General features: G+C 42.0%; 1 protein-coding gene across 1 annotated transcript; it reads right to left on the reverse strand.

Moving 5' to 3' along the window:
• Nucleotides 1-13,668: 13,668 nt before the first annotated feature.
• Nucleotides 13,669-15,342, reverse strand: KPRP (keratinocyte proline rich protein). Its single transcript, XM_037126661.2, has one exon. The coding sequence runs from the start codon at nt 15,340-15,342 to the stop codon at nt 13,669-13,671; it is 1,674 nt and encodes a 557-aa protein (XP_036982556.2).
• Nucleotides 15,343-21,905: the final 6,563 nt, after the last annotated feature.

Genomic DNA, 21,905 nt, shown 5'->3' on the forward strand with positions numbered 1-21,905 from the left:
TGATGGATAAGTCTTCTTTGCAGGATCTACAAATTAGATGATAAAGGGGAAGTAAGCAAGCTGATATATAGCACTTGGTGACATTTGAGAGATAAACATAAAGAGAAATAGGTACAAACGTGGATTTTCAATGGACAGTGAGGTTTTTTTTTAGCCACAGTTACCTTTTAAAGGAGGGATCTTGTTCAAACTAAATGCCACTTTTTCTCTCCTATATACATTAATGAGGTTGGCTTTATGAAGGTAGATTCAGAATGAATACAGGAAAAGGGACTAAAGACAGGCATATTGTCCTAAAGTATAATCTGGAAATAATTTACGGTCTTCTGGGACAAATCTGAAGGGGTAAGCTAAAATAAAAATGGGAATGGTTAAGAGAAGGGAACAGCCAGAGACATGGCCTTAAAGAGTGGCTTCAAGTGCTGTCACCACTATACCTAAGAACAAACATATTGAACTCGGGCTGGTGTGGCTCAGTTGGTTGGACCGTCATCCTGTGACAGAAAGGTTGTGGGTTCCATTCCGGGGAGGGCAAATGCCTAGTTTAAGGGTTTGATCCCAGCTCTAATAAGTAGATTCCCTGACCAGACACATATGGGAGGAAAGCAACCAATGCTTCTCTCTTGCATTGATATTTCTCCCTCTCCCTTCCTCTCTCACTGCAAGCAGTGAGAAAAGTGTCCTCAGGTGAGGATTAAAAAAAAATTTAAAGAACAGACATACTGAATATTCAAATTTAAATTTTTTTATTGCTGCAATAAAAAATCTCCATTGTTTCCCATGTCCAAAAACAACCAAGTGGAAATTCTAAAAGTGAAAAAATTAAAAATGCATTCTCTGAAAAAATACATATGTTCAAAATTAAATGTGATGTCAATAAATTTATTGGCCATCTTAGTAAACTATGGAATAACAGATTGGTGAACTAGAACTTAAATAAATTATTCAAATTAAATTGAAGAGATGGGGAAATATTGAAGAAAATAAATAGATGATTGATAATTTGTTGAATAATAGCCAATAGTCTAAATTCATTTATTTGGACTCCCAAAAGGAGAGAACAAATAAAATAGGGGAGAAAATATATTTTAAAATATTGGTCAATTTTTTTCCAAATTTCATGAAAACTATCAATGAATAAGGCCAAGAAGTTAAAAAATCCCAAACAGGATAAATGAAAAGAAATTAATGGTACAACGTATCCAGAGGGAGGGTACAAATTAGTCTTGGAAAATAAATGAAAGAGATGGAAATTCTGAGGAAGGATGTCTGAGAAAGACTGGTCAAAGAGGTCTAATAGGATATAGGCTCCAAGGAAATACCATATGAGCTCACCTACAAGAGGAATCTCATGAACAAAATAAACTAATAAGCAAAATAGAACCCCAGGCATGGAAACATGGAACAGACTGACAGTGATCGGGGGAGGGGATAATGGTGGAAAGGAGGGGAAGGGACTAGACAAAAATCATGTATGACTGACCCACAAACATGGACAACAGTATGGGAATTAACTGTGGGAGCGGGAAGTGGGATGAGTGGAGGAGGGCAAAGGGGGAAATATGGGGAGCACTGGAATATAATAACAATAAAAATGATTTTTCTTTTTTTTAAATTTAATTGTTGTTCAAGTACAGTTTTCTGTCTTTTACTCCCTTCCCAGCCCACCCCCCCATGCTCCCCACCTCCCTCCCATTTCCACCCCCCTTAGTTGTCCATGTGTCCTTTATACTTGTTCCTGTGAATCCTTCCCCTTTTCCCCTGAAATTCCCTCCCCTCTCCCCTCTGATCACTGTTTCCCTGCTCTCTGTTTCCGTGTCTTTGGTTATATTTTGCTTGCTTGTTTGTTTTGTTGTTTAGCTTCTTGTTAAAGGTAGATCATATGGTATTTGTCTTTCACTACCTGGCTTATTTCACTCAGCATAATGTTTTCCATTTCCATCCATGCTGTTGCACAGGGTAGGAGCTCCTTCTTTCTTTCTGCTGCATAGAATTCCACTGTGTAAATGTACCATAATTTTTTGATCCATTCATTTACCGACAGGCACCTAGGGTTGCTTCCAACTCTTGGCTATTGTAAATTGTGCTGCTATGAACATTGGAGTGCATAGGTTCTTTTGGATTGGTGTTGGAAAGGTTGTGGAGAAAAGGGGACCCTAATCCATTGTTGGTGGGATTGCAGACTGGTACAACAGTATGGAATTTTCTCAGATAAATAAAAATGGACCTGATTTTGACCCAGCAATTCCACTGCTGGGATTATATCCTAAAAATGATTTTAAAAAAAAAAGTGGTGAGACTGATCTGTGGAGTCAGTGGGTGGAGGGAGGAGAATATCGGTGGAGAAGAAGCAGTGTGGGAATCTGTATGGGGCAGGAAGGTGCACGTGGTCCATTGTGAGTTGTGACTGGTCCAGCCGACTGGAAGGGAGGACATGTGTGATGGAGTGGGGAGAGAGAGTGAGACTCGGAATCAGACTAAGAACAAGACGAGGGCCAGATTGTGGGGAGACTATTGTCAGGGTCCGTCTCTGGGTTTTATTGAATGTTCACCAGAAATCCACTGAAGGCTTTAGTTTAATTTTATTATTGTTTTTAGTGTGTTTGTCATTTTAGCAGGGTCAGGATAATTACATTAGTGTTGGATCCTAATATGGAAGGTGACTGTGTGGGAGACCCTGGAACAGAGGACAACAGCAGTAGGAAAAGGGATAAGACAATATTATAAAGGCTAATTCCCCAAATATCACTGCCGACCCACAGTCCCTTTTCACAATCTCCAAATCCAAAGACCCTCTGAAAATTGAGTTTCTTGTTCAGTTGTGGACAGCACTTATTTGGTAACAAAAAAACTGACCTGTGCTGACTGTGAGGTCTCTTTACCATACTGTGGATATGCCTATGTTCTGTTGCAGACATAGTAATGGCTTCCCCGAGGGGTAGGATTCCCAAGCCACGGGGTGTGGGGAATCTGGGCGCACCCAGATGTGGTAGACGCCATTGTTTGAATTCCTCAGTGTTGAGGCTGGACATGACCTCATCTGAAGTACTACTACCTATAGCATTGCTAATAAATTCTAGTCACTGTATTGCCTTCCTTTTTCAAAAAGTTCTAAATTTCATCTGGCACTGAGGTTTTCAGATACGGGATTTAGTCTCTGGTTTATTTATATTCTTGGATCACTAGTGAAACACAGAAATCTAACATTTTTCAGTAATATCACCTGAACTCTAATAACCACTGCTTTGTCTAAGAGAAACTTGCTGTACCAGTCTGTCTCCCCAAATTCAGAGTTGAGCAAGTCTCAGGTCCTCCCCATTTTTAACTGACACCTCGAGATTTTCCCAACTTGGTCACACCATCCACCTTAATTCATAATGCATTCTTATATGCTGTGTTTTCTTTACTTACCTCAATTATTCCATTATATTCAGTGGGAGACCCAGGAAGGCAGAAGCATGGGTGTGCTTATTGAACACCCTCCTAGGGTCCTTGTGCATTTTTCTCTCTCCTGTTGGGCCCAAGACAGGTTGCCCCCAAATTTCCCACAATGGCACATCAGTTAGTTTGAACTAAACTAACTGACCAGTAGTCAGTGCCAGAAGGGTACTTTGACTGACCCTTGTCTCCTTGAATGCAGCAAATAAATCTCCCATGTGAAAGGTAACCTCCCAGCACCTGGGACACCCCCTTATTGCTAGAGATAAACAACTAACAGGCAGAGTCTGTGTAATCCAGTCTTACTGCCTCTTTTCTAATTTCTACTTTGTTTCAATTCCTCACTAACAAATATCCAAACCTTGCTTAGATTCCTGTCTAAGGAGCACTAACTTTCTTTGTCTTGTCAATTTCTCACAACATTATTGTCTCTTTGTCTAAAACATATAAGAAGGTGCCTGGTTCAATCATTTTTTTTGAGCCTCATTTCATATGATGATTCTCTCATGCACACATATTAAATTAATTTTTCTCCTGTTAATGCAGTCTTGTATCACTTCTGTTATTAATCATAATAGTCATTAATCTTATTAGTCATAAGAACTAAAGAAAGGTAGAGGAAGAAATTCTACCCCTCCCCAACACTGCTTTTACCTGTAAACCCTATTAACTGATCATCACTACAAATTTCTTCTCTTTGTGTTAAAATATTTCTGTTATAACTTTTCAAGACAATGGAAATTCCTGCTTATAATTTTTTTCAGGTTGCCGCTGGCATTTCTGTGCAGAGTTAGAAAGGGAGTATTCTGAGCTATTGGGTAAATTTACCAAATAATTATAATAATAAGAGTCATAGATAATCTATTAGTCATGGTAGGCATAATAGCCAAGATAATCTACCCTTCCATAATCAGCATTCAGTTCCCTCAAGGAAAAAATACATTTGCATAGATCCTTAATGTAGGATTCCTTGCCTGTGTTTACCTGTGCTCCTGGCTCACATCCTAGAATGTTTTTATTGCTTAAGGATGAGCAGCATCTCTGTTGGATTTGGAGCATCCTAAGAGCAAGACCTGGGCTTCTTTCCTCTAATTCAGTGGCTGTCAGTGAGGGAGGTTGGGTGAATTTGGCACATCACTCCCAGTGGGAGTATTTGACAATCTGGAGATGTACTCAGTCTTCACAGCTAAGGGGGGTGGGTTTGTCTTTGATACTACTGGGTAGGCTAGGGATACTGATTAACAACACCCTACACTGTGCAGGACAGTGCTCCCAGAAGACAGGATTATCCAGCCCAAAATGTCACTAGTGCTGAGGGTGAGAAACCCTGCTTTGCCACAGGAAGATTAAGACTATTCCCATTAGAAACAGCTCCTGCATTTCTGATCACACCAAACAGCCCTCTGAAGAATGCTGATGATAGGCTATGGAAATAACTGCTTAATTAACTGATTGCTCAATCCAGCCTTTTTATCCAGGCTGGGTCATGTCAGAAGGGCTTGCAATGACTAACTAAGGACCCAACCCGATTCAAGCCTAAAAGATATTTCTGACTGACTGAGAGCATCCTCTCCCTGGTGTTTCCTCTCCCTCTGGCTGGCCCAACAATATCTGTGAACCCAACATTCATACTGGTGTCCGAGCTTTCTGTCCCTCAAATCTTATAATCCTTTTTGATTCAGCATTTTGTCTCAGCCATTTTCTCCATCAACCACTCCACCCATCTCCTGTCTGCTGCTCTTTATCCCTTCACTCCTCAGTTCCTCCTCCTTCAAGCCTCCATGACCTGCCCCAGACGACCACATTTATTCCTGTTTGTGCTTCCCTTCCACTCATCCAGGTTCTGCTTGGGCCTTGACTTCAGCTGCCTCTGTGGTCCAACCTGCTCATGAGCAGTTCCCCGGGGCTAATCATCATCTCTTTCCTCTACTTCTCCCCTTAGGTGTGAACACCTCACTGCTAAAGGCAAATATACTTGTAGCATTCAATAATATGCAAAGTGTTTTTAAATAATTTATTCAATTTAGTCCTCAGTGTGACCCAGGCAGATGTATATATAGTTGACCCTTGAACAACACAGAAGTAAGGGGTGTAGACCCTCCACCCAGTCAAAAATCCACATATAACTTTTTATTCCCTCAAAGCTTAACTGTTAGTAGCCAGGTGTCTACTGGGAGCCTTACCAATAACATAAACAGTTAATTAACATATTTGGTATGTTATATATATTATATACTGTATTCTTAAAGTAAGCTAGAGAAAAGGACACATTATTAAGAGCATCATAAATAAGAGATGATATACAGTATTTATCTTTTAAAACAGTATATATCTTTCATATATTTGGACCCATGCAGTTCAATCCCATGTTTTCCAAGGTTCAACTGCATTTTTTGGTTAACCACATTTTATAGTTAAAGGAACAAAGTGTCAGGGAAATTACCTAAATTAGTAAATGGTGGAGTTGGGGTCAAACTCCAACCCCTCGACCGCTCTCCTATGCACTTTCAGTTCCTGCATCCGGGTTTGAGGTTCCACACCCTTCTGGGCCCCTTTCTCCCCCACACTGAGCTCAGCACCCCCTGCCCTTCATATACTGCCTGGGATGCCTGTTCACATCATCCTCATTGGTGTATTTATTCTTATTCTCAAAGTGTTTTTTACATTTAAATGTTATAATTTTAAAAAATATGTCTATTCTTTTCTTCTGCTACAATACTATTTCCATGAACACGGAGATATTTATTTTGTTCATTGGTATATTCCAAACATCCAAAATAGTGTCTAGTACATATTAAAAACTTAATTAATTGAATTAAAAATGTAATTGTTTCAATAAATATTTGTTGAATGCATGGATAAACAGTACATTCTATTTTCCAAAAGCATCATTAAATTCTTTTTTTTATTTCCAGCCAGAATCTTTCTCTTATAGTTTTTATTTTAGGTTTAGGTTCTTGAGTTTCACCTTTTCTGAAAGAAAGCCTTTCAAATAATGCAAGAGAGCAATAGCTACTCTTTTTAAAACACAACATTACACCCTGGCTGGTGTAGCTCAGTGACTGCACACAGGCTGTGAACCAAAGGGTCACCAGTTTGATTCCCAGTTGGAGCACATGCCTGGGTTGTGGGCCAGGTCCCCAGTGGGGTCCACGTGGAAGACAACCACATATTGATGTTTTTCTCCCTTTCCTTCTCTCTCCCTTCCTCTGTCTCTAAGTAAATAAATAAAATCTTTAAACACACACACACTCACACACATACACAACATTATTCTTCCTTCCATAAGGAGATAGGTAAAGTTTTGGAACAAAATAAACCTGGGCTTGGATTTTAGCATTTTCAGGTCTTAGATGTATGATCATACAAATTAGTTAACCTGGAGAAATGTGTGTGTGTGTGTGTGTGTGTCACTGTATGTAAATCAGAATTAATAATAGCACCTTTTCAAGTTGTGAGTATGAGGGTCCCTGCCTCAGGTGGTAGCTAGCACACAACAGGTCATCATCTCCAGCCTCACTCTCATTTGACCTGAGCTGAACATGCTGCCCAGGTGTGCATGGTATGGACCAAGCAGAGCAATACTATCATGCCTAATAAGAATAAGAATTTGTTACCATTTGCCACAGACAAACTCATTCTTGACCCATTTTAATCAACAAAGCTTTATGTGGCTGGCTATAGGTACACTCATTTCACCTTCTATAATTACAGCTGATATTTAACTTAAATTCAGAGCTTCATATTTATCTTAATCACACTTTATTTTGTCAGATTAGGTCCATTATTCTAAGCCATGTTGAATCAAACATCTATTCTTCAATTTTCCCTGGTAACTTGAAGTCACCTGAAATTTAGGTCAGTTTCTTATCAAATCTTCCTCTAAGATGTTGATAAGAAAGTTCATTAGAGCAGGATAAGGATGGAGTCCTGGGACCATACAAGTGTTAGGAACCAGTAAGGATGACCAAGTAAGGAGGAAATACCCCACCCAGGGCTGTCTGTCATTATGTCCATTATGTTGACAAGCACACTCTTCTCTTTCTCCATTCATTAGATAACACCCACTTATCTTTCATGTCTCTGACTATAGTTGCCTTCTCTTAGCACCTGACCCACTCAAGTGTCCCTTCTATGGGCTGCCATGGTACCCTATGCCTCCCATGTGGAAGCTCACAACTCCATTGTCTCTCAGACTTTATGTAAGCAAGACAGTGCTTGCCTTGCTCACCAATGTATTTCCAGGACCAAGCACACACAGTTCCTGGCAGATAGTTGAGCCTCAATAACTATTTGTCAGATAAATGGAGGTGTTGATACAAGTTGATAAGTGGTTTTCTTCCTGATATAACACTAGAGACCAGAGAGAAGGTGTTAATTCAGGTCAGAGGTCCTATCAAGATGTGGTAAGGAACATGATGGATGGCTTTTGGCACAGCTTGGGTTATTCCTAGGCTTCTAGATATTTGTAGTTTAGTCTTTTAGGTCAGGAAGCTTCATCTTTTGGGGATGAATGAGTTTGATGATTCCTAGTGATGAGGAAGCACATGGATCATCATACATAACCCTGTCTTCCTAACTAGTTTTATGCCATAAGCATGTGGATTCTCTGGGATGTCTAACCATGTGAAAAATCAGCAGTATGCTAGTCTTTCTTGAAGTCTTGGTCAACACCTGACTGTTCTTCTGTATGTCAACAAAGTATTCACATGTGCACTGCTTGTCTTCTGATTACTCCTATCTACATGTCTATTCTATTATTAACAGTTGAGTTGTTCCCTTATGCATGACAGTTCTATTTGCTTATTCATCAGGACTATTCCAGTCTGTAGGACAAACTATGGAATGTGAAATTTCTCCCTGTTAATATTTGTATAATGCCTAGATAAAGGAGAAATATATCAAAACTAAGTCTACCATCTTCTAGTAAAATATCTGTAACATACCGGATGACCCCTCTCCCTCAGCCATGCACAAGAACCCCATCTGGGTACTTTTGGTGGCAGTAGGGTTGGAAATTTAACTTAGAAAAAGGTAGAGATGCCTTATTCTTGAGATTGAAGAGCAGAAAATTTGACATGATCAACAGGTAATTACATAAAATGTTCCACAAAAACAGTTACCAATCAGTTCCATCTTGCCACTACATCTCACTCATGCTGTGGCCACTGTGTATAAGTGTCAACCCTCCTGTAGTCCTTGAGAAAGCTCATGCACTTGGGAATTCACTACAGCAATAGTTTCTATCTCCAGCTGATCAGAATAATTTTCAAATGGATTTCTGGTTCTCTCTTCAGAAATTCAAATTAAGTAGCTCTGGGATGACTTGTGGGATTTTGTGTCTTTAAGTGGGTTCCCAGGTAATTTTACCCTAGCCTAGTGCCCACAATCAAAGAGAGATTAGCTCACCTGGTCTAGAAGGAACCTCTTAGAACATCTAGAGCAATTCCCTCATTCTACAATGAGGATGCCAATCCCAGGGTGACCAGTTTAGAAAGAGGGAAAAAATAGAGAAAGCAAAGAGGTATAAACAGGATTCCAAGGTGGTAAACATGATTCCAATCTCTCTTACATTCATTTGGACTTGGTCCCTCATCTTTAGAAGCCAGGCCCCCTTTCAGGCAGCCTGAAGGATGTCAGGCATAGGAGTGTGGCCAACTCTGCCTTACACTCTGTGACTTCACTGATGCATTGGCGTTTTCTGGGCAATACTCTATCAAACTGTGAAGTGGAACAAAACTATGCAACAGGTGTATTGCTTCAGATTAGTTTGAGATTCAAACAGGAATTTCTCTCATAGATCTTTGATCACCTTCAAAGAACTTAATAAATTGTCTTTTTTAAAATTTATTTTTAGATTCTCAGCCCTGGCCCTAGAGATTCTTTAATTTTTGTTCAAATGGTTGACATAGAATCCAAAGGCGCAGAGCTGGAGCTGGTAATTATTGAAAGGCTGGAGGATAAGGAATGGGAGGGATGACTGGGAAGGGTCATTCAAAGCCAATGTTGAAGGACTGCAGGATATCCTAAACCATGGTCCTGAGGTCACAGTCCCCATTGCCAAATGCATTTAAAAAAACCCAAGCTTTTAAAGCATGCAGAGAGAAATGGCAGACACATAGGCACACACGAAGCATGCAAATCCCACAGAAGGACATGCAGACACATATACACTCCTGGGTAACTGTTTCCTCTGAACTGCTATAGATAGGCTAGAACTTTTCACTGTGGGCCTGCCTGGAGGCCTGAGGCTGGCCAGAGGAAGTAGAGGAGTTTTGAGGTCAATTCAGACTATCTCCAGGAGACAGAAGTGTAGACCTTGAGCTCCTCTGGCCTCAGAGATGGCATTGAGGCTGGCTTCTGCATAGCCCTGGCCTGTGAGGGAGCACCAGGCCACCTGGGTTTCTCTGACTTAGCCCCAGCTTGACTCACCCAGAGACTGCTCTATTCTCCCATCATTCAACCCCTTTCCAGACCTAGTTATCCTTGGGACCAGAGTTTATTTCCAGAGGGAAGTGCAGGTAATGGGATAATTACAATATGATAATGTAATGTTCCAATATGTTCCCTGCCCCAGGGTGGGGGGGGGATGGGAAAGAGGGTGGAGAAATGGCTCTTATGTGTGACTAACTTCTCACAGCCAGGTCTGAGTTTCTTCTGTACCCTGAGGGAATGGACTTCTTCCTGCTCACCCTACAGACAAAGGGACCTTTGTCCAGGGATGTGTTTAAGAAAATAGAAGTTACATCTAATGACAATCTGGGGCTTCCAAGCTTCTTGCCATCTTGCTCTCTCCATAACCACCTAGGGCTCTGGATGATGAAAACACAGAAATGTTCCGTGGGAGTCATTTGGATTCTGCCAAGACCCTGGAGCCATGTAACACTGGGAAGGTACAGTTCCCAAAGCAACCAGGATTCTAAGAGAGGAAGCAAACGTAGAACTGGCAAAAATAACCTGTTCAATAAATAACTCCAAAATTGTAGAAAAATGACTGGATTGATGCAGGGAAGATCTCTGGAAAAATCAGGAACTGTGACCAAGTTGAAAGGTGCCATGTGTAGTAGAATCAAGTTTGGCTGTATGGCTTTGGCAAGTCACACATACCTGTGTGCTTAGGTTTCCAACTGTGCCAAATGGCAAGATACAAAATGCAAGACACAAGAATCATTGTACATAGGACAATGATGCCTCAGTCCCCTTCAAAGTAGACACCTTGGGACCTCACACAGTTCCATCAGCTGCCCCATCATATTTTCCTGAATCTCATTGATAATCTAAAATCTCTTCTCTTTCAAGGGTGATTTTAATTTTGGGAAAATCCAGAAGTTACAAGGCATCAAATCTGGGCTGTAGAGGGGGCTGAGTCACCTGGGTGATTTGATGTTTCACCAGAAACCTCTGCATGAGATGAGATGCATGAGTGGGCACATCATCGTGATGAAGCTGCCGATTATCAGTTGCCCATATCTGTGGCCTTCTGAATCATCCCAGTAGTTTTCACAGAGGAATGTTCAAGCTTAATGCAAAATTTGATATAGATTGGTTGCTCTACTCACTCACTCATTAGGAAGGCGATGACCACACAGTACACATGCTCACTCAGTGGTGTGTACTGTCCCCACTGATTAGTACAGTTAAGTTGTCATCATTCACACATTTGCATTCCAGTCCACTCTCCTTGGCTTCCAGGTTGCACCAATGGCATACAAACCATTCTCATTATATTAACAATGGCTGGACTTTTTCCAGACAGACCTCGTCTATATGTGCATTGTTCTTTTTTTTTATTTATACAGTTGACCCTTAAACAACATTGGTTTAAATGGTGGAGTTCCACCAAATTGTGGATTTTTTTCAATACTGTAAATATATCTCTTCTGTATGGTTTTCTTAACTCTTTTTAGCTTACTTTATTGTAAGAATGCAGTATATTATAAAAATGTGTTGACCATTTATGTTATTGGTAAGGCTTCTGATCAATAGGATGCTATTAATAGTTAAATTTAGAGATGAGTCAAAAACTGTACTCAGATTTCAGTCACACATGGGTCAACACCCCAACTTCCACGCTGTTCAAGAGTCAACTGTGTGTGTGTGTGTATATGTATAGATAGATAGATAGATGCACATACACATATGTTCATATTCTACCTGTTTAAGGTATTTTACTAAATTAGGAACAACCACACATTACTGAGCATCAGAAGTACTTGGAGGTCAGGTTAAAACAGCTGAGTCCCACTCCCAAAGTCTCTATATCAGTAGGTGTGGGGTGATGCATTTGTATGTGTTACAAGGCCCTGGGTGATGCTGATGCTGCTGGCCCAGGTGCCACACTTTGAGAACCAGTATGCAAGGCTGCAAGCTCTCTGAGAGCAAATAGGAGTTCTGTCTGTCCCTTTTACCAGTCCTTCCTAACAAGTAAGCAGTGAATATTTGTCGATAAATGAAGGAATGAATGAATTTCACATGAAGAGTCTCAGTTTTTCTTTATACAATACAGGGTTTTACCAGGTGGTCTCTCAGGTTCTCCACCACTGATATTGCAAGAACTAGATCCCTTGGGTGAGGGAAAGACATATTCAGAGCCAGGGCCTGGATCTGTGGTGCCAAACTATGGTGCTGGAGCTATTGGGCCATCTGAGGTTATGGACTTTAAGGAGAAGGGCCCTGGATCAAGTCCCAGACCAAACTGCCTCTCTTTCATCCTGGTGGCCTCAGGCACTTTAGAGAAGGGCTCTCCTCAGGAACACTGTTCCAGCCAGCACTTCTCTCATCTGCAAGGAATGGAAGGAAGAAACACCCCAGGTTCTCCTGCCCCTCCAAGCCTCACCTTCATGCTGCTAAAACCAGCATGCCTAATGGGATTTGGGAACAGAGTCAACCTCAGATACTTCCTTTTCTAGTATGTCCCCCAAAGAAAATGCAAATAGTTTATTCTGAAAGAAAGAAAAGTGTGTCCTGTGCAGAGCATCCAAGAGAGCCTGAAAGGGATCCCTTCTCTCCTCCCCTGATTCCACAAAAAGATCACACAGCAGTGACTATGGCCCCAGAGCTTCGGGACCTGACCACCACAGGCCTGGGAACCTTCATTGCTAGACTGAGGAGCGAGAGTTCTTTTCCCTGCTTCCTCATTCCTTGTGCTTTTTTTTTTCCAATTTTTAAAAAAAATTTTTTTATTGATTATGCTGTTACAGTTGTTCTATTCCCCCCCTTCATTCCCCTCCACCCTACCCCCCATCCCCACCATTACCCCCCCTTTAGTTTATGACCATGTGTCTCAAGTTCTATAGAATCCTTGTGCTTTTTCATTAATCCTTTCCCTGCAGGGGCCAGAAATCCCGAGGGGAGACAGAAAAACCACAAAGAAGCTTATATGGTCTAGTCTAAAGAAAGTTTAGTTGTGGGTACAATAAACTCAAGAAAAAAGTAATAAAGAAAAAGTAAAAGCTTATCCCAGACAGGAAGGAATAACAAACAGGCTTTACATAGCACGCAGGTTCTGAGTGTAGCATCATCTTTATTGTTACATGGCCTCCTCTTGTCCTGGTCTTGGGGTTGCCCATCAGTCGATCATGGCCCAAGCTGCTAACCCATTAGGCTTGCTAAGTAGCTACCAACCCCAGGAGAAGCAAGGGACTTCAGGGATATTCTGACTCTACTCAAATGGGAGTGTACAACCTAGTTTAGCAGGTAAGACAGACACATCTGAGAAGTGAAATAGTTCAAGAGATGTTGTAAGGCACTTGCCAAATGGATGGTATAGATGATGCAGTGAGTTCTAGGTAGTCAATGCAGGCTTCTATGAGTAGGAACAAGCAGAAAAGGCTACAGAAGAGGTCTTGAAAGATGGATTGGATTTCAGATGCTGGGAGTAGCAAAGAAGTGGCCCAGAAATGGGGGCTGGGGAATAAACAGAGCCTTGGAGGCAGGGATATGGAAGGTATGTCCTGGGGAACGCCCAAGATGTGCCCTGGTGGTGAGACTGGTCTGATGAGAACTGAGGGTGTGTACTGGAGAGGAGCCAGATGTGAGGCTGCAGACGTGTCTGAGACTCAGGTGCGGGTCCTGTGATGACATGCAAAGGAGTTTGGACATCACCTCTGAAGAAGGGAGCCCCTGGCTGTGTTTGGAACATTGCAAACAAGAACGCAGAAACTGTGACTGCTGGGAAAGGTGGGGCAACATTTTCATGGCAGAAGCAGAGATGTTTCAGCCATGCTTCCTTTAAAAATAGGCACCTTTTGATCCAACAGAGGCCCCACCTTTAGCTCCAGCAGGGGCCCCACCTTTTGCTCCAATAGAGGCTCCACTTTGGTCTCCATAACCACACAGACCCCGAGGCTCTGGAAACACATCACAAGGTCCATAGCTGGCACCACTCTCTCCACACTGGTTATAACCAGCTGGGCCGCAGCTGGGTCCCTCGGTGTCCAGGCGGCCTGGGTGGGACTCAAGACAGCCTAGATATCCTGAACATGGCATTGAATTTGGGCCTAAGCTTGGGCTGAGACAGCTCCGAGGCTGCACATATGGCTCTGGGCTTGGGCAGGGTGCTGGAAGAGGAATTGGCTCTCGACAAGGTTCTGGGTGCTCACAGGGCTGTGGACGTGGCTCTGGGTGAGGCCGTGGGGCTGAACGTGGGGCTGGACGTGGGGCTGGACATGGCGCTGGACTTGGTTCCGGAAACAGACAGGGTTCTGAAAGTCGCCGTGGTGAACATGGGTGGCGCTCTGGACTTGCACATCGTTCTGGACTTGCCCATCTTTCTGGGCGTGGGTATGGACGTGGTGCAGGAAGTGGACGTCGTGGCAGTGATGGCTCTGGACATTGGTCAAAACTCCTGGGTGGACAGAAGCTTGGGAGTGGACGTGGTTCTGCATGTGGTCTCAGGTCTGGGCAGGAGGCACCCCAGGAGGGTCTTGGAGCACAACTCTCAGTGCAGCGTCTGATGGGAGGAATCTGAACAGGACACCTCTGGGGAGGGACCTGCTTGGGGCAGCAAGGAGAGGAAATCTCTACTCGGTACTTGGGTCCACATCTCTGAGAGCTACTTGAAGTGGGACCCCGAGGACATCCACTATTATAGATGGGCTCAGATCGGCGGGGTGGGGTGCAATAGTTATAGGAACCCGAAGCGCATCCTGATGGCATGCAGCTGTGGTGGTAGGATTCAAAACGCCGTGGTGGTGAACAGCTGCGGTAAGAAGGCTGCAGCTGGCGAGGAGGGAGACATCTGCTGGTGCTTCGACAGCGCCGCTGCACAGGGAAGCTCCCAGGAGAGCCCTGGGTCTGGCATTGGGGTGCGTAAGTGCGACAGGAAGCCCGAGACTGACGCTGAGGAGCACAGTTGCTGACAGAGCCTTGATACTGGCCTCGGGTGGAGAATCCTCCCTGGGTGGAGAATCCTCCCTGGGCGGAGAATCTTCCCTGAGTATGGCATGCTGGGGGACACGCTACATAAGTCTGGACAGGCTGGGGAGCTGGATAGGGTACAAAGGTTTGGACCGGGCATTCCACATAGCGAGTTTCTGTGTAACAAACTGGAGAACAATCCATATAGCAGGTCTGAACAGGGCCTGAGGCTCCACACTGCACATAGCAAACCTCAGGCTGACAGGGAGCCTGGCACTTTACCTCCGTGGTCTGGGGCTGACATGGAGCCTGGCACTTCACCTTGGTGGTCTTAGACTGGCATGGAGCCTGGCACTTCACCTGGGAAACTTGAACTGGGCATGGTGCAGGGCACGGTGCAGGGCACTCCACGATTTGCATTCCAGAAGGGGCTTGAACCACCACCTGGCCCTGGGGACAGAGGTATGGGGAAGGGCTAAAGGAGGAACCCTTCACACAGCACTGGGGGACTGGCAGGCAATACTGAATCTGCTGCTGGTCACACATGGTTCCAATGCAGACGTGTGAACAGGACCTGAGGGATGAGAGACCAGCTTTAGGAGGATGAGAGTAGATAGGAGGGGCCAGGACCAAGAAGATACTCTGCTTCTTCCCGGCCTTTCCTTTCCTTCCCCACCTCTGACCTACATTGGAGAATACTTAGTTATCTGGACCCAAGATTAGTCACTATTGCCCAGGTGACCTGCCTTGGATGTGCCCAGAGACCTGTCTGAAGTTCTGATCTGAGATCGCTTCAAGGGAACAGCTAGGGCTGCTGGTGTCCAGGCTCTTTCCCTGGAGGGTGGACATACCAGTGTCCAGCACAAGAGGGTGGTGATGGTGAGAGAATTTCCATCACTTTCAAGGGTCCTAAGTGGTGTGAGGGAGCTCTACAGAAGTGGAGATAACCCATGCTCCCAAGACTGTAGTCCAAAGTGGGGACTCACAATCACAGGGGCTTGAATTTCCTTGCATACATTCACCATGCAAAAATGAAAAACATGCATATATATGCATTTATATGGCAGCAAGCTCTCAGGCACCATGTGCTCTCAAAGCATCCACTGGAAGTAAAGAATTCAATTAGTTATCGGGTGGCTCAAACCCAATATGAAATGTTTTTTTTCTCCATAGTCAATCTATTTTAGGTGAATTTGTTTAAACAGGCCCTCATGGGCACACACAAAATACCAGACTTCGAAGGCTCAGGACCAGCATGACAGCTCGCTCTGGTGGGTTGCTGTTCTTGGTCATCTGCTAGCTTCAGAAAAGTTTTCCCTCCAGCTCCTCTGAGAGGCAGGGGAGATTTAATTAAGATGGGTAACCCAAAGAGTGCCAGATTCCTAGTTCCAAGACTGACACTCAGCCGCACATAAAGACCATGTCATAGGAGCATTACAAACATGATGTGGAGCATAATGCAACACCACACCCAGCCTGGGAGAAATAGAGGGCTGCTCCCTCTACCCTCCCCAAATCCACCTGTTCACATACAGGCAGCCCAGTGACCAGCACAGCAAGGAAGCTAGTTTGATAATCAAATCCCCCAGCCAAACACTTCTCAATTAGCTCCTGAAATACTGAAAATACTCCTCAGGTAGGGCAAAGCCTTCCATTCTCCATTTATAGGGACTATCTAAATATGTATGTCCTTGGGTAAGGTCCTACACTTGACTGCTCACAGAGGAAAAATGGTACCTGAGGATGAAGCCAGGGTTATTGAAGGCAAATACACTGACTTCAGTGCCCCATTTCTCCTCACAGTCTCCACAGAGATTTTTCTCATGTCTCCTAAAAATCCACCGGACCTTTCTCCTCAAGTTGATGTGCTGCTCATTTTCTGCCCCCAACTTCCCTCACTGTCTCACCCCTGTGAATCTGAGCACCCCCTGAGCATCATCTCGACCCCAATCCCAGGACCCAGTCCCTACTCACCTTCCTCAAGGCAAGCAGTCATTCAGGCTGAGGCAACTGGACAGAGGCCTGTGTTTATATAAAGGGCTCTGGGTCTGGCTCAGACCATGAGACAATTGGTTGGTATTTGCCTGGCTCATCACCCAGGTTGGCATTCCAGGAGTCGGTCCCCTCCCTGTGTGCTTGTCCTTGCAGTCACCTACAGGGTGTGGGAGTGTTTCATTTCAGTGCCGAAGCTTCTAGACTATGGAGGAGAAGATTCTTGTTTTCTTTCTCCTTTTTCATGCTATTTCTTGTCCACTCTAAGAAGAGCTGGTGGTGGGGATGGAGAGGGGTGACAAAGGTATCTTTTCTCCTGAACATGATTCCAGGCTTCTACCTTCCTCCTTATCTGATATTCTCACCAGATGGATATAAAAGAAGAAAAGCTTCCTAACTAGTAGTGATTAAAATCACCTCAAAGGTACAAAATGAAGAGAACATTGGGTTAGACCTGAGTTTAACATTCCAACTTGGCTACTTATAGTTGTGTGACCTTCATAACTGATGTAAGTATTACTTTAATTATCTGAAAAATGGATATATTATATTAAGTCTTCTTTGCTGAGTTATTGTAAGGATTAAGGCAACTATTTTACACAAAAGCTTCCAGTCAAGTGTGACATTCAAAATATGTAACATCCACTTAGAGTAACTGCTGACCAAGCAGCAGACACAGCTGGATCGATGATTGCCTGTGGTATCCCAGTCCCGGGCTGGACAGCCTGATAGCTTCACAGCAGGTGCACAGCTAATGCTATGGACTAGTCCTTCAAGAGGGCAAGCAGCCCAGTGTAGACTAGAAATAATAAACTGGCATCTTGTGAGCCAGACACAGTTGAGATGATTATCTTCTTATCTTTCGCCTAAACAACTTTTGCTTACGTAATTTTGTAAGTAATAATTAATATTTAGAAACATATTTTTAAAAGATTATAGACATCCAGTTTTCTCCTAAAATCAAAAGATCTGGCATAGATGAGCTGACTTGACCTCAACCTTATTAACACCTACCCCTCATAGATAAGTGATAGACTTTGATGTTCTGTAATTTTCCATCTTTTTCCTTTCTTTATCCACAATGCAGTACAAGAAGTAAGCTTCCTTTTATTAATTTACCTGTGTTTTTATTTTTCTCTGGTGAAATTAAAAGGGAGTGAAATAATCCTTCCACTTGGATAATTTCACTTGTTTTTGTAACTTCCAGCTCCTGTAGGCATTTAAGATTTTGATCAAGCTTGTGATCAGAGACTTTAGATTTAGAGGGGGTTGGGGTTAATTCTGAGCTCTAGTACATGCTAATGGGGTGAAAGCTACTTAACTTTCATGAGCCTCAGAGTCTTCGCTTATAAAACAGAAAGATGAAGAATAAGGAGAAATGGAAAAAGAAATAAGAGGAAGAATAGAAGGAAAAAAAGAAAAGAGAAGAGAGAAGAATAATAAGAATCAGAAAAGTTATAGGATTAGTGTGTGAATTAAATGAGATAACTAATCTAAAATATTTAGCATTTAATATATCATTTAGCACTCTGGGATTTTCCTCATAGAAAGATGGGAGAGAAAATGCTTCACCAGATTCTCCTGAATATATAATCAGATTATAGGTATGAAAGTGCTTTGAGACCTGTGGTGCACATGCCAATTATAACTATAAAATCCTTCCCATGAGGAAATATCTGTCCAGATCAACCTGACTACTTCTGAGTCCCAGTTCTGGATCCCATCACTCATTACAAAGGGGTCTCTAGATACCATTCCAAACTCAAGTAGGATTGAAGACTTTCAGAATGTCAGAGCAACAAAGACTACCAGGAATTATCTAGTCCCACACTGTTATTTTCTAGATGAAGATTCTGAAGCCCAGAGAGAAATGGAACTATGTGGAGACCTAAAGCTAATGATGGCATTGGAGGGACAAAGAACCCAGGAAGCTCTAGCCCCAGACAAAGACTCTTTCCACTACAACAGAAAACCTATTTTTCTGATCACACAATTTACCAAGGTACTCCAAATTTGGATAGCCCTGGGACTTCATGCTGGCCTAGAAGGTAGTCACAAAAGCAGTGAACTAGGAAAGCTGAGAACATAGACCAGCTGGCGCTACAAGAATGTGAATTACTGAATCCTAATGGCTGCATCTCTCCCAATCATCTTTTGACAGAAAGTGTGCTTCTTAAATGAGGAACCTCTAGCTTATTCATCTTGGTATTTCTAGATTCCTGACTTAATATGAATCTGTTGATTGATGGACACATAGATGAGTAGAAGTATGGCAGAAATTGGACTTGGTTCAAACATCTTAAACCGCTGGAAAATGAGTTGATGTGGTTCAATCCAGAGACCGAAGAGCACTGTAACTTTTGTTACTCCTGTTTTCTTGCTTCTTACAAAGAGAAGTGGGACTGCAGTGGGGGAGGGGTAAAAGTTCTAGTTGATAATGAAACTAGGCGATAGCTCTTTTTCAACAATATGATTTTTAGAGCCTAGTCACCAAGCCAAAAAACAAAGCATCTAAATCCTGACATTCTTCCTTCTTTGATGTAGAAGGTTCTAGATTTGGAAAGTCACCATTGGTTCAAGAAGGAATTAGTACTGAGATTGTCTGAACGCAGAGATAGATACAGCAGATTTTTCATTTCTCCAATGAGGTTTAAAACTCTTTCAAAGGGCACTCCTTATTTGGAGATGTGTTCAAACCAAATTGGCCCTTTAGGTAAGCTTCACTGTGGCCTAGACATGTGTATGTTTTTAGGCTTTTGGCTTTTTGGCTGAAATAACTCAATGTGGACAAAATTACTCATTATCTCCCTTTATAAATATTCTCCTTCTAAGTTCATTCACAACATTTTAAAATCTAGAAACCTGGGAATCACCCTTGATCCTTCTTCTACTTACCCCAACATATAATCCCATACACTGTTTATTCCACTTTATAATTGCTCTTAACTACATCCCCTACTGTCCATACCCACTGCCCCTGCTGTATCTCAAGTCTTCATGATCTCCTATACTGACTGGCACAATAGTTTCCTCACTGTTTTATTTGCTTCTTGTTTTTTCTTCTTCCATGTAACTTTCAAAATGGCTACAAGACGATCTTTGAAAAGGAAAACTAGCCTCAGTCTTTGACACCTCACACAACATAAAAAAAAATCTAATGAGGTCATACATAGTGCTTTTCATTCCCTAAACATGTCTTAATATTCACTATGGCAGACCTTTGTGAACGTTGTTTCCTCTTTCTGGAATATCCTTCCATCTTTCTTTTATGTATGGAACTATTGCTCATCATTTGAAACAACTCCAGCATCATTTTTTTATAATGTTCCCTGGCTCCCCAAAGCTATGACTCACTCTGTGTTTTGGCAACATTTTAGACACACCTCATCTTAGACATATCACATGTTCTCTGATTATTTACATTCCTGTCCTCCACTCAACCTATGAGTCCATCCAGGAAAAGAAGTTCTGGTATATATATATATCTTTGTACCCCAGAAACAGGCACTGTCCCAGTGCACAGTTTCATTTCACCTTGTTGATTAATAGTTTAATTTTCATGCATGCAAACATATGGACACCCATGCACAATCATGCACACATATAAGTGTAGCATATGCATATATTCTACTATATTTTATAAATTGATTTGTTTCACTATCTACTGAAATATAGTAAGTGTATATGTGATAGTATAAAGGCTATATTAAAAGTTGCAATAAGTGGCAAAGAGATGGAAGATGAGAGAGAGAGGGAGAGAGAGAGAGAGAGAAAGAGAAAGAGAAAGAGAAAGAGAAAGAGAAAGGATGTGCTAAAGGCACTGGTTATCTCCAGAGAGAGGTCATTAATTTTAGAGAAAGATATAAAGCTATTTAGATAGATAGGGTAATTAGAAATAGAAATATAGGATGAAATATAAATGACTGGAAATATAAAGATATAAATTTAGGAATATTTGATAATATGTTATTACAAAAGTGATATAAAGATATCAGGAGAGTTGAATACAGGGTTATCTATAAATTATTAAAATAGAGATAGATGCAATTATAATAAAATATAGAGCAATATGAGTTATAGATTTTTTAAAATACAGAAGTTTAAGTGATACAAATTGGGAGTGGAATAGATTGTGTGAAAGAGAAGTAGTGGTATGGGGATAGTGGTGCTCACAGATGCATTAATTTTAAAATATAGAGGCAACTTGAAAGCAGACACAAATCCAGACATAGTTCATTGTGCATTTGCTATATAATTGTCACTTGGCTAGGAATTTCACATATGTTAACTCTCTTAATCTTCAAAATGGCCCTGTAGGTACATATTATCATTTTATAACTAAAAACAGAAGATCAAAGAGAAAGTAATTTGTTGTAGGTCACAAGCTTAGAAATGACAGAACCTGGATTCAAAGGAGACCATCAAAAAATAAAAGACAACCCATGTAATGGGAGAACATATTTGCTAATACATCTGATAAGGGGTTGACATCTAAAATTTATAATGAATTTGCAAAATTCAATTCAACAAAAACAAACAATCCAGTTAAAAAATGTGAAAAGGACCTGAATAGACACTTCTCCAAAGAGGACATACAGATGGCCAATGGATATATGAAAAGATGCTCAACATAACTAACCATCAGACAAATACAAATTAAAACCACAATGAGATATCAACTCACACCTGTCAGAATGGCTGTCATCATTGAGCATGTGGAGAAAGGGGAACCCCAGTGCGCTGTTGGTTGGATTGTAGACTGGTGCAGCCACTGTGGAAAGCAGTATACAGTTACCTCAAAAAAACAAAAAATGGATCTGCCTTTTGACCTGCTGATGCCACTTCTGGGAATATATCCAAAGGAACCCAAGAAACTAACTCTAAAGAATGTAAGCACCCCTATGTTCATTGTAGCATTATTTACAATCATCAAGATATGGAAGGAGCCCAGGTGTCCATCAGTAGATGAGCAGATAAAACAGCTATGGGATATTTACATAATGGAATACTACTCTCAGTCATTAAAAAAAAAAAGAAAAATTTACCCTTTGGGACAGCATGAATGGACCCAGAGAACATTATGCTAAGTGAAATAAGCCAGTAGAAAAAAGGCAAAT

Source organism: Artibeus jamaicensis, unplaced genomic scaffold (genome assembly GCF_021234435.1).
Source record: "Artibeus jamaicensis isolate MK-2021 breed Jamaican fruit bat unplaced genomic scaffold, CSHL_Jam_final contig_1715, whole genome shotgun sequence".
Lineage (NCBI taxonomy): Eukaryota > Metazoa > Chordata > Mammalia > Chiroptera > Phyllostomidae > Artibeus > Artibeus jamaicensis.

Bases quoted from the DNA above. Each gene is read 5' to 3' on its own strand.
- KPRP (XM_037126661.2), bottom strand. From the start codon at position 15,342: ATGTGTGACCAGCAGCAGATTCAGTATTGCCTGCCAGTCCCCCAGTGC.